Source organism: Podarcis vaucheri (genome assembly GCF_965113315.1).
Source record: "Podarcis vaucheri genome assembly, chromosome: 13".
In the NCBI taxonomy this organism is placed as follows: Eukaryota; Metazoa; Chordata; class Lepidosauria; order Squamata; family Lacertidae; genus Podarcis; species Podarcis vaucheri.
Window position 1 is genome coordinate 55,529,388 of NC_138751.1, and position 13,641 is coordinate 55,543,028.

The 13,641-nt window shown below is 41.3% G+C and overlaps 1 protein-coding gene across 20 annotated transcripts in view; it reads right to left on the reverse strand.

Moving 5' to 3' along the window:
- The window catches only part of LOC309516258 (poly(rC)-binding protein 3-like), a 185,549-nt gene that overhangs the window by 39,163 nt on the left and 132,745 nt on the right, over positions 1-13,641 (reverse strand). For 14 of the 20 annotated variants that reach the window (XM_082194998.1, XM_082195002.1, XM_082195004.1 and 11 more), the window contains one exon: positions 2,044-2,185. In XM_082194998.1, coding sequence (XP_082051124.1) covers positions 2,044-2,121 — 78 coding nt within the window. In that variant the 5' untranslated portion in view covers positions 2,122-2,185. The remainder of the gene's footprint in view (positions 1-2,043; positions 2,186-13,641) is intronic. The other 6 variants (XM_082194989.1, XM_082194990.1, XM_082194988.1 and 3 more) reach the window with 2 other exon arrangements.

Here is a 13,641-nt window from a genome sequence, read left to right on the forward strand (position 1 = left end):
GGCCTGCTGACCTATGAACTCAGACCCTAGCAAAGGATAATCAAACCTCAAAGTTTGGGGAACCACAAGACGTTTGCCATCAGAGCAACAAAGCAATGGAGGCAGAGAATAAGGAATCAGATTTTGATTTATGAAAGAAAGCTTTCCCCCCCTGCCCCGGACAACAAGAACGAGCCTGAAACACTTACGGTAATTTCCTCATAAATTATTGAGAGTGCCTGCAACTTTGGGTTTTTTCCTTTTGTAGCTTAGGAGAAGCCCTTTCATGCCTCTTCCACTCCCATTTTTCCACATCAAATTAGACAAGATGAAAGTCCAGCCCTTGTCTTGCAGAAAACAAATATCTAGCATGTTTTCTGCCAATGTTAGTGCTGGAGAATATACACCTCCTAAATTTTCAGCTAGTCTGTTCAATAAGGAACTGTTTAAAAACAAAATATCTATTTTATTTAATGATAGAAGCCAGACGTAGCATAAGTTGTAATATCTAATTCACATGATGGATTAGGCAACAATGCATTTTGGCACCAAATGAGCAGTGCAGAAGCAGTGGGTGTTCTCACTATGCAGGAAACCATTTCCAAAGTGATTGCTTTAGCTATAATGTCATAACAACACCCAGCTGTGCGAGTCAAACAGAGCCATACAGTGCAGCACTTACAAAGAAAGTAACTGACAGATCTAAACTTGACAACGCAATTGACAAATGCCAGAGATCCAAATATTCACTTATGCTGTTTGAGAGATCATTGTGTGCGTAATAACAGACATGTGTGCCTTCAGTAAAGCTATGGCACAACTAACTTGCATTAACGTAACTTAACAAACGAAGGGTAATGTAAAGGCTAAGTGCCTGAGCTATGAACTCAAATGCCACCTGTGCCACAGACTCTCTCTTACACAAGCTGCTATCTGTGCCTCAGTCCTTACAAAGAGGTATTTGCAGAAAGCTGAGAGGGAAATTTATGGCATATGCTTTCATGAACTAGAGTATACTAAGAAGAAGCCACAGAAGATTAGTTTTCAAGATGCTACAATATTTTTGTTGCAGCTGACTACCTGAAATGTAGAGGAGAAGGATGCTGTGGGCAGAAGGAAGATCAATTCTCTTCCTCCATCCTCTCCGTTACTAGAATGCATGTCAGTCTACTACTGACAAGCTGGGCCATGTTGCAGATTTCAAACATTTGGTGGATCTCTCATCCTTCAAACAGAATTTCTGTGTCTGTGGCTATCTTGAATTTTGTATAACTTACACAATGGTAAACAAGTTGAAGGAACAATTGTCTGACTTTCTGGAAGTAAAATAAACTCTGTGATTAAGATGTAGACACACTTCTAAGGGTTGCTGCTACAAGGGGGTGTGCAGACATTCTTGCACAGCTCATAACAGTTAACTGTATCTGGAGCCTTTAACCTTTGGGGCCTGTGGCCACTTCTGGATTTCCACCCCACCCCAATTTTATTTGGTTTAGAAGTCTTACACAGACTGACAGCTCACTTACAGTACTTCGCTGAAATACATATAAAACATGCATCTTAAAACAGGAAAGGAAACGCTTTTGAACAAGGGATACATGGAAAATGGTGGCACATTTGAATTTTTGGAAAAAATGGCATGGGTGCCACCACAAAATATTGGCTATAGGGCATGGCTATTCACATCTCTCTCTCTAAAAACTCTCTAAAAACTTCTGGCCTGTGGGTCTCATTAGGCTCACCAGCAGTTCTAATTTGGCCTGCAATGACATCTTCCTTCAGCCACACTTGCAGGGCAGGTAAATCTACAACTGCAGCGGAATAAACAGGAGCCTTAAATTGCACTTCCGATGGCTCCAACTTTTTAATGTGCAAACCAAAAAACAGACACATCCACCTATCCCTAGTTATAATCAGTTTTGCTAGTGTGTAAATAAGGCTAAAATGTTGGGCCTCTAATACTGTTAATAACAAAGCAACCTAAAATACAACCACTAACACCCAGAAACAACCCATGTTTCTGACCCGCCCCCCCGCCCAATGTCTCAATGTAAAGCAAGTTACCTTTCCATGCATAAGAAGACGTATAGTGAGAGTGACATTGAGGCCCCCTTCCGTCACCTTCGGATCTTTTGTGTTCATTCTCGTCCAATATTTGCAATTGTTGAACAGAGCGTTTCAGGGTGATTTCTCCCCTGCACTTAACCTAGAAAGACAAAAGGTTACCATTCTGAGGTCAATGCTTCTCAAAATGTGAATCAATTCATACAAACTACATATTTCAGCAAAACTGAAATAACTACATATTTCATACAAACTACATATTTCAGCATAACTACATATTATAAAGGGCAAAGGGTCTCATATTCTTAGTATTCTTCACTTCTGCTCTTTTTATGACTGAGCTCCTAATGCTGATCTCATTATTTAATATGTTCCAGCAAGTGGTAAGAAACAACCCTTGAATATATCTTCATTATTTCTAGGCTGTCTTTCAGCAAACATGTCTGTGGGTGAATCTACATTTGCTGGTTATAATGTTAGAAATGTGTTATAAAAATGTGACACCTGAGGACACCGCAGAGCAGCGATCTGCCGGCAATGGAAAAATGCATTGAGCATTATATAACATTATTTAGTGCTATTTTTAATGACGCTTTTACAGATCAATGTAGATCCAGACACATACTCTGAAGTTGAGACCTACATGCTATACAGCAAAAACCCAGAACTTTAACAAATGATCAGCATGATCATGTGTGAACACAAAAGCTGAATTTTACATTCCAACTTGGTGCAGTGTTCTGTTGAATTGCAGCGAAAATCAACTGATTTCTTTTCACTTTCTCCATCCTTTTCCTTTTTTACTCTAGTGGAACAGATCTTATTTTCCCTTCACGTAGCTCCATAGTGATCGTAACCTGATGTCACTGCCAGCAAGAGCGGCAGACGTCTCAAAGACACCAAAGTCAGCCAGTAACTGTTTTCCACTGTAAATCCTGGGTGCTTGTCTGTTTTTGTCTAGGAAACCCAGAAGTCCCTTAGCTCAGCTTCTTGAAGACCCAGACCCAAAATAGCACTAGGATGTCTCTTTAATTTCTTGTTGCAAACTTAAATAATATCTTAAATATCTTAATAAATAGGATGGGATACTAATGAAAGCTGAGGTGTCTGGTGGAGATGAAAAGCAATAAATTATGAGAAACAATTATCCACATAGAGAGTGAGGCTGCATATGCACAATACATATAAAGCACACTTCAAGTGCTCCCTCCCAAGAATCCTAACTGTAGTGGGTTAAGGGTGCTGGGAACTGTAGCTCTGGGAGGAGTAATCCCAGAATTCTTTATTGCTGGGGAAGAGAAATGACATCATGGGACTAGGGTAAAACTGTAAAGCTCCCTTTTTATTTATGTTATGGGATGCTGTGTGCATATAATTTTGTTATATATAGGTATGCAATAGATATGTATAGTATTGGAATGTGGTTTTTTATGTTATTATATTTTTGCTTTGCTATGTTGTTATGAAATTGTTTTTATAGTGCTTTCTTTGTTGTAAGCCAGTTTGAGCATGTGGGAATGCAGCATACAAATGAACGAAGGAATGAATGAGATGAGGTTTCCATATACTTTATATGTATGGTCTTCCACCTGGCACGTCTCTGCCAGAATTCAAAGAAATCTGAAATCAACAACAAATATGACAACACATTACTAGCCCAGTTATGGAATCAGTCTAATGGCCTGTAACTTCTTGGGATTCATAGTCTGAATTTATAGTCTAAATAGTAATAGTTATTATGAATTTACTAGTCTTCATGACCACACTGCAATGTAGCTCAACATATTTATCACCATACAATGGATGCATAGTTGAGACTAAGAAACAGCGATCCCACTAGGTCTTTCTCTTTCATACTAGTGCAGGGTGGCTGAAGTTGCCGAGCAAAATTGTTGGGTGTGAGAAGAGTGCTTGCCTCTTCCCTCCCTCCCTGATTCTACCAGCAAATGCTCCCCAAACATTCCCCAACCTTTCTCTCCTCCCAAAAGACTGAAGCTGGACATTAGCCCAACTGGGAAAGAACAAGTCATGATCTCACACAGGTTGCCCAGTATGCTACGTCAGCTCTTTCTGCACACGATACATGTTTTCCCACCGACTCCTCGTCTTGCATCTCATTCTTTGCCCTCTCCCAGCTGGCACGTCCCTCATCTCACGAAGCCCAGGACGACACCCTCTCTTTTTTGTCCTAAACGCCACTTGCAAAAGACCACCATTGTTAAACAGGCTGCCGGGTTTAGCACTGGAGGAAGATGTTTGGTTCCACCCCCCTCCAGGCTCCACAGCTTTCCTGGCCTGCCTCCAATTCCGTCAGAAGCACCCAATTATCTTTAGTTATTTTAGGCAATTGTGTCAGCGAACACAGCAACTAGGTAAGGGATGAGGGAGGTCATGCAGCGCTGAGGTACGACACAAAGCTTGTTTTCTTTTATTTGTTGCTTGTTGATTCAGTGTATTGAAATCTGAAAGGCTCATTTCAAAGCTGCTGTTGCTCAAATAATAATAGGACACACTGGCCTTTAATACAATTCTCTTCAGGGAACAAAAGCTTCTTTTGGCAAGGCTACAAGGGCCGCTTGTTGTAGGTTACACACATCTTTCCAGTCAAGCACGATTAATACTCCCCCCACCCCCCTGCAATGCTCATGACCCAGACGGGGATCCTTTCAACTATATAATGTTAGTATTATGCACTCAGAAATCTCAGTTTTAAAATGGGCTCCTAAAATGAAACCATAATTTAATTATTTCCCTGTAGCCTGTACCATTTTGTTTCATCACTTTGTGCCACAAGGCTAGTAGTTTACAGAAGGCAGTTACTGCCCTCCAGGATTATTTTGCCAGATCCTTTTAACATCTGTTTCTAAAAAGGACTTTATTTGCAACGGCATAAAGAATAATCAGAGACTTATTTACCCAGATAAATCAGGAACGAGTCAGGAAGCCTGGCGGGCTGAGGTGAGCCAAACGGAGGGAAGTGATGGCGACAAAGAAAAAGGAAGCAGGGAACATTTTAAAGGCTGCTGAAAGGGGCTCCAATGGTTCTGAAAGTATTTTCAGGTGATGATGCAAGACACAGAAAAATATATATAAATTGCATGGTGTGGGATATTGCCAGAGAAGATTTGTGAGAAATAAATCCAAGACATATGTAATTTTGCTTGGGTTAGTTTCAGTGAGAGCTGCAAGCATTAGTGTAATTGAAAGATTAATTTATGAGGGGCAATTTTACTCAGTGGTGTTATGGGTAAAAGGACACACCATTTAAAAAAGGCTGTTTTGGTTCTGGTGTGTATGTAAAACAATCTATTAAAGTGGTGCCTTTCATTTAGTAAATTGCAGGTTTTTTACACTTCCTTCAGTACCCCAAAAAGGTACCAATACAGTGGTTTGAGCAAGTTGAAATAATTTAAATTAATTGCTTAAAAGGCACGTCAATAATCAACTAATAATAACTAATTAGTCAATAGTCTTTATTATTATTATTTTCAAGCTCATTTGTAACAATATCTGTCAGGGAGCCAACAGTATCCTATGAAATGTCAGTCAATTTAAAAATACATATCAATAGATATTACAATCTTGTGTTGTTAAACCTAAATGTAAAGATCCTTCCTGTCAATTAAGGTTTGGTGACTTTTCCTTATTTTTACCCATAATTCTGTTATGCTCCATTTAACTTGCATTAAAATAAAATAAAATAATACATTTTGTTTGTTGAAACTGCGAGTAAACCTGCTGCAATATCTGGGAAAGTGTGAAATCTGACAGACAGCTAATTTCCAATATTCACATTAATCTGAGTGGCACATATGAGATAATTTAATTTAGGAATTCACAAAGATCAAATCCCTCAAGCACCCCTACTGTCAACTTGGGCAAATCTCCACTTATAGTAAAAAACAACAACAAAGCTTTGCCTATTTATTACAAAGCCAAGGTCTTAGAAAACATTTGAAAAGGAAACCCAACTTACTATAGACTCATAAATGGTCAGTGTGTGTGTGTATGTGTGTGTGTACAGATTAGATGGGGAAAGATAAACATAAAGCCTTAAGATCTTCCTGCAAGTCCTTATATAATGCAAATTAGATGAACCGTCATTTGGGATTTCAGAGTTTATCATTGCCTACATTAATCTGCTCATTAATATTGAGATTAATGCATCTCAAATGATGTAATGAGACAAATTATGCTGGCCTGAATCCAAACAACCCCACGACTAGTTCTGTGTGCCCAAGAGAGCTTTGGGTCCTTTTCTGAAGCAGGAGTCCCATGCCCTCATCCTGCATGGCAAACTTCTGAAATGAAGGACATTTTCAAGATGAGTTTGTGATATGATATGGCCGGCCTGCCATGGAAGGGGACAAAGGTGGGAAATCCAATAATGGCTCCTCCTTGATCAATAAAAAGTCAATTAAATACCTGCCAATTTGCTGCCCTGTCATGTGAATAATCTGCCATTTGAGGTGGCTGCTCCTTTACTCTGCTTCATAGCAGAGATGGCCTTTGTCTACCCTATTGGACCAAATCTGTCTGACCTGTATTTAACAAATTGATTCCTGTCATGCCACAAGGAAGCATCTGGAACCCAGTTTAAACACAGCTTAGTTCTAGCACATGTGGGCTGCAATATGGATTAATTCCTAGTGGGCCAGGGGTCTTAGTAGACCACAAGCTTAACACGAGTCAACAGTGTAACGCAGCAGCAAAAAAAGCTAATGTTCTTCTAGGCAGCATCAACAGACTTAGAGTGTTCAGCTGAGCATAGGTGGACATGCACTCTGGGCTTTAAGAAGGCTGATTTCAAAAAGCTTAAATAACCACTGGGCGAGAAGAAATTCTCAAAGGGAAGGGAGTCTCATGCAAGACAAAATTGGGATTCAAGATAAAGGGGTCTTAGGAGACCACAAACTTAACCTAAGTTTTAACAGTGTGGTGCTGCATGAACAGACATCTAGTGTCCAGGTCAAGGGAAGTCATAGTCCCACTCTATTCTGCCTTGGTCAGACCACACCTGGAATACGGTGTCCAGTTCTGGGCTCAACAATTTAAGAAGGATACTGGCAAGTTGGAAGTACGCAGAGGAAGGCAACCAATATGATCAAGGGTCTGGAAACCAAGGTTTTTGAGGAATTGTTGAGGGAGTTTGGTATGTTTCACTTGGAAAAGAGGAGACTGAGAGGAGATATGATGGCCATCTTCAAATATCTAATGGCTGTCACATAGAACATGGCGAAAGCTTGTTTTCTTCTGCTCTGGAGGCAAAGACCCGAACCAATGGATTCTAGTTACAAGAAAGGAGATTCTAATTAAACATCAGGAATAACTTTCTGACAGTAGGAGCTGTTCGGCAGTGGAACAGACTCCCTTGGAAGGTGGTGGACTCTCCTTCCTTGGAGGTTGAGGGGCCATCTGTCATGGATGCTTTGGTTGAGATTCCTGCATTGCTGGGGGTTGGACTAGATGACCCTGGGGTCCCTTTCAACTCTACGATTCTGATTCACTGGTATCTTTTGAGAAAAAAGGAGGAAATTTGTATATGGTTTAATAATAAAAACTTCCAAGTGCTTTGCATAAAATATACATTACAATTCTTGATAAGAGCAATTAGCTGTCAAGTTAGCTGTGTTTGAGTGCCTAGACCTTTGAGATACCAAGGTAACATTAATTTACTGGTCACCTAAATTTCACCCAAAATAAGGACTTCCATTTGATTAAAGAAAATAAATGAATCATATGAGTTTTAATAATTAAATCTAGATAAATTTATGTATCTGTTAAATTAGTAGTTTTGAAGAGAAAGTAAGGCTTTGTTTTTACATGATACACAAACATTACATCAGACACCATGTTAGGAGAGGCATCTTCTCTTGCGAGAGAGGGCTAGTGCCTTTTCTAAGATGGTATCTACCATCTGTACATGTTAAAATTATAAGGAGTGTTTTTTAAATATGCTGCCCAATTAATTGCCAGCCCCTTTTTAATTAATGAAAAGGTTTTTAATAGATTAATCTAACTGATTAATATTGCTAAATATTTTAGTGCTAGGGAAAAAAGTCTTCTTGATTCTTTGCCATAGCTTACTCTGGGTGGATACGGATAAGGCAGCTGCACAGAGAGCTGTCTGGGCTCAAATTCCTAATCTACTTAAAGAGAGATTTATTAGATTCCATCAGCAATCTGCATCTCTCATAATTCGACAGACGTGTATCTGGATTTGTAGTATCAACATTTTCTCTGGTTTGTGTTTCTAGAGAAACTTTTAGCTGCGGGTGGAAGACAGCATCTACATTTGCAAGTAAAATGATTTATTACTGCCTGTAATAAATATAGCATTGATGTCTTAAGAGTTAATTTAATGAGTGCTAGGTTAATATCACAGAACCCTATTAACTAATGGGCAGCACAAGTCTCACAATGTAATCTGTATGGAAATAAAAGAGTTCAGATTTACATAGAAATGTAATCATTCAAATAAAGATGAATTTGGGAACTGACAGGGTAATCCCATGCATATTTACTCATAAGGCTGGCATCTTAAAAGGTATATCGGACATTGTGCTTTATATTCCTAGTCACTGAACTAAGGCTGCATACACACAACATTTTAATCTGGAATCAATGGAGGCTGAGTACTTGTTTTTTCTACGTAGTCCACATACCATAGATCTAGATCTATTACATACTGTATTTTTTGCCACTGAAAATCAATTCTTGAGCAACTGGTTTCATTCAAAAAATAAATGAATCATGCATACTGATTCTACATTCACACAGTATGTTCATTAGGAAACAGTTGGAAATTGATGTAAGCTGTCCTGGCATTGCTGTGTTTGTGTGTACACACAACTCTCCAATGACACTATGGGTGGATGTATAGCAAGATCACAACCGCTGCTTCCTTCTAGGCAGGAAAAGGTGTGGGTAATCTAATCAAGAGGAGTGTTTTCAAATGGGTATGTACCCTCAAACTGTTCAATGCAGAAAAAGCCCCCTCACAAACAACCCACTCCAAATGGAACACTCCCATGGCAGCTTTGCCAGGGAAGTGGTAGCGAACCCACTGAAAATGAGTTCTAGTATTTAAACTCACAACAACCCTTTAAGGCAGACCACGTGGAGAGCTAATGACAGTGGCAGATCCTCTTCCCCTCCCACCCACACAAAGCTCTTGGCTTTCCTGCTCCTGTTTGCTCACTATTGATATGCTGGCATTAACAGAGTAGCGCTGAGTACACATGCCTCGTGGGCTGAGAGAATATTTATGCAAACTCACAATGCCTATGCTCCAGATCAGCCACAACCCTGGGTCCCAGGATGTTGGACCACAACTGGTCACTGGTCAGGGATGATGGGAGTTGCAGTCCTACAGCATCTGGGGACCCAATGTTGCGAAAGGCTTCTTCAGATAATGTGATAATCTGTAGATAGCCCTGAAATAACTTCTAGGGCAGACTAGACAAATGGCATCACCATTCATGCAATGGTAATGATGGTGGAGTTTTTACGTAAATTGCAGGCATGGAACCCTCAATTCAGATCAGGACCCCAGCAAAGGAGGGTGTCAGGGGGCTTTAAAACTTTGCCCCCTGCAGTGGTCCTAATCCAGATTGCTAATCCCACATATGGTGTTTGTACTGGGGAGCCTTTCTTCCAGTGCAAATAGCAAGTGTGCCACCACCCACCCCTACAGGAGGGTTCAAAGAGCTCTACCTTCCACCACGATCCCAATCTAGACCAGCCTTCCTGTGCTTCCTATTTACTCTAAAATAAAAACCACAAAATTATTAACTGCATGAATGGTGTTGTGTGCATTTTGGCCCTATTTTGGAACACCAAAACTAAGGCTATGATTTGCAGCTCCACAATGTATTCAGTGCCTTGGTAAAAGGGAGTGTTGAGCTCTTACTTCTGTAGAGCTATAATGGCTGCCTATTTCTATTTAAGGGACGCGGGTGGTGCTGTGGTCTAAGCCACAGAGCCTAGGGCTTGCCGATCGGAAGGTTGGCGGTTCGAATCCCCGCGACGGGGTGAGCTTCTGTTGCTCGGACCCTGTTCCTGCCAACCTAGCAGTTTGAAAGCACAAAGTAGATAAATAGGTACTGCTCTGGTGGGAAGGTAAACGGCATTCCCATGCGCTGCTCTGGTTCGCCAGAAGCGGCTTGGTCATGCTGGCCACATGACCCGGAAGCTGTACGCCGGCTCCCTCGGCCAGTAAATCAAGATGAGCGCCGCAACCCCAGAGTTGTTCGTGACTGGACCTAAGGGTCAGGGGTCCCTTTACCTTTTAATTCTATTTAAAGCTCTGATACAGAAATGCCAGGACACAAGTCAGTGCTCATTTGAGAAGGATGACAAACCTCTTGTGGTGTCAAGATAACTAAACAGAGGACTGAGCCTGAAACAGAATCTCTCTCACAGACACAGCAGAGCCATCCATTGTTTGCTTATTGTGCAATGCCTTTATTTAAGTGCTAAATTCATTGTAATGGCTCTTATTACATGAAAACAACCCCACCTGTTTTATAGGGCCCTAATCAAGTGAAGTCAGAAATACCGTATTTTTTGCCCTATAGGACACACTTTTTCCCCTCCAAAAATGAAGGGGAAATGTGTGTGTGTCCTGTGGGGCGAATGCAGGCTTTCGCTGAAGCCTGGAGAGCGAGGGGTCGGTGCGCACCAACCCCTCTCGCTCTCCAGGCTTCAGGAGAGTCCCAGCACCAGCCCCACAAGCTCGGGGACAGCGGGGAGGCGGAACGCCGCCATCCCGCTGTCTCCTGATGTGGTTTGGAGGCTGACAGCGGGGAGATGCAGCGCGCCTTCCCGCTGTCCCCCGACCTGGTCTGAAGGCTGGCGGCGGGGAGAAGAGCGCTTCTCCCCGCTGCCGGCCCCACAAGCGCCTGGGGGAAAAATAATTTCCCCCCCTTTATTTCCCCCCAAAAAAAACTAGGTGCGTCCTATGGGGCGAAAAATACGGTAATCTATGCCAATGACGTTAAGAGAGCTGAGTTATCCAGGCTATTTTTAGGCACCTTTGAGGATTCCACCCCCACCCTCATTCCCCAGCTTAATCCCTTTAAGGAAATTATTTATATAGCTATATACTCCAAGTTCATAAAGAAGATCGTAGCAATGTACACCACTAATATGTACAATACAAAAACACGTAAGAACTAAAATCACAGCTCATCAGCTAACTGTAACAGATTCCTCTCACCCTTTAATTGCCCACACAAGACTGGTGGCATAGAAAGGTTTTCAGAAAATACTTAACAATTAATACAGAAGACACCTGCTAAATCTCTGATGGAAGAGCATTCCACAGAAACTGAACCAATGTCACTGAAGACTTGGTTTCATGTTGACATCAGATAAGCCTCATCAACTCAGGGGCCAATTAGCAATGTTCCTACAGATCAAAGCTAGGATTTAGGGTCCCAGCAGGGATGCCACCTTTGGTTGGGCAAAATAAATGGCAGGTTGGGCAAAATACGGGAACCACCATAATATGGCTTCTGATACTCATCTCACTGAGAGGATACCATGTTCAATAGTATTGAAAGCCATTGAGAAATCAAACAAAAGTAACAGGGTTTTAAAAAAAATTATGTCTGTGCTTGAAGCAGAAATTCAGTCTCTTCTTTGGCTATGCTAGACAGGGAGGTTTACAATAGCAATACAATTACACTCTAATTAATTCTCTTTTTAGCCACAGTTCTCCAAAGGATGGCAGAGCTGTTTGCTTATATTGCAAAGTTACTTGGGATAGATAGATATTTTTTGAGCATTTAGGAAAAGAATACTAAAATATCATTATTCATAATAATTATAATTGCTTAGACTACGATCCTATGCATATATTCCTATATATAAAAAATGTAATTCTATCATTGTGCAGCCCCTACTGGAGGATTTGTAGTGCCTCACAATCCTGGATTTGCATGAAGTCAGTTTGGGTGGGGGGGGGGTGGAAGGAAGAGAAGGCAGGTTGCGCAACAGCAGTGAGCATGGCATCAGAGTGAGATAGGAGAAATACTAAGAGGGGGAACGTGGTGGTTTTAAACAATGGCAGATGTTTGAGTAAAGGAGGAATGGAGGGAACTGAGAGGAAAATGGTGACTTCAAATGGCAGAGGTTTGATTTAAGAACCTTCAGACAGTCAAAGATTTGCAGGCTGCCCGTCCTTTCTCTCTCGCATATGAGTCAGCTGTGGAATATAAGAGGGAAAAGTTTGTGCACAGCAAGCCAGGAGGAAAACTGGTAGGAAAAAAACTGAGCTGCCTCATGAGAGAGAGAGAGAAATGATGCAAAGCATGGAAATATTCCACATTGCGTTTATTCCTGGTACCATCCATTGCCTTCAGATTGCAAAGTTCCAGATTCAATGCAGCAATTTAGAAGAGATATTTTATTAATAAGCAAAGACCTTTATATGTACAACATCCATCACCTGAACTTAACATTCTCAAACTGAACGAGCTAACTGACAGGTTTGCTCTCAAAAGTCTTAAAGACGTTGTAACACGTATCAGTATGGGTTGTTTGTGCAAAGGCAGCTGTAGAATAGGAGAAATGAGGTGGCGTGGAAATTGAGGTTTTGTGCAAGCGAGAGATGAAAAAGGAGGTAAGATTAGGAAGAAAAGAGAATGAAGGTGGAGAATATGGGGGTTGCAAAAAGGAGGGAGTTGGAGGCATGAGAAGAATGGGGTTGAAGATGAAAGCAGGAACGTGAAAGGGTTTCATAACTGGGCAGAAGGTGAGAAGGTGTGGGAGGAGGAAGGTGCAGGTGGTTTGCGTAGAGGGTGGGGCATAAAAGGAGGGAGAGGAGACATAGACAGGGGGATAAAGGTGAATTCAGAGGTGCAAAGTGGGGTTGCAGAACAGAAGAGACAAGTAGCTTCAGAAATGGGGTTCAGAAGGTGAAGAGTGACTTAATAGTTGCATGGGATGGGGAAACTCTAAGGGGTTGATGGGGGGGGTGACAGGGGGCTGGTGAGTGGAAAGAGCAGGGGTCCAGCCCGTAGTATACTGAGAAATATGTCAGATTAGTTCAGTGGGTCTTACTCCCAAGAAAACATGTATAATACCCAAGTCTTAGGCTGTGTACACATTACCGGCTAAAAATGCAGCTAGGTCGTCCTTTTTCCCCCAATTCAGACCGAAGCAGATTTTGAGGGAAATGCATCCAAACACAGAAGGAAACAACAGGATAGATACAGATTGTGGCTAACATTGTGTGTACACTATTTCCCAAACAGTTGTGGGAGCACCAGGGATGCAGAGTAAACAGGAGTGTGAACACAAGCTTAGAAGTATTAAGAATTCTTTGGGGGGTCAATTTGAATTTGTGCATCCAGCAAATTAGGTCTTAAGAAGTGTATACTGTACTTACTGCTGCACAACATCACAAAGCATAGCATTAAACCAGAAATCATGCTTGGTTTAATGGCACTGAATGAAGACCTGGTGGTACGAATGCTTAGAATTGGGGTGCCAGACGAATTTCTACCACTTTCTACTACATTATGTAAAATCAAACAGCAAAAGGTTTGATGATGTTTTATACATTGTATTAGAAAATTTGCTTCCAAAGTT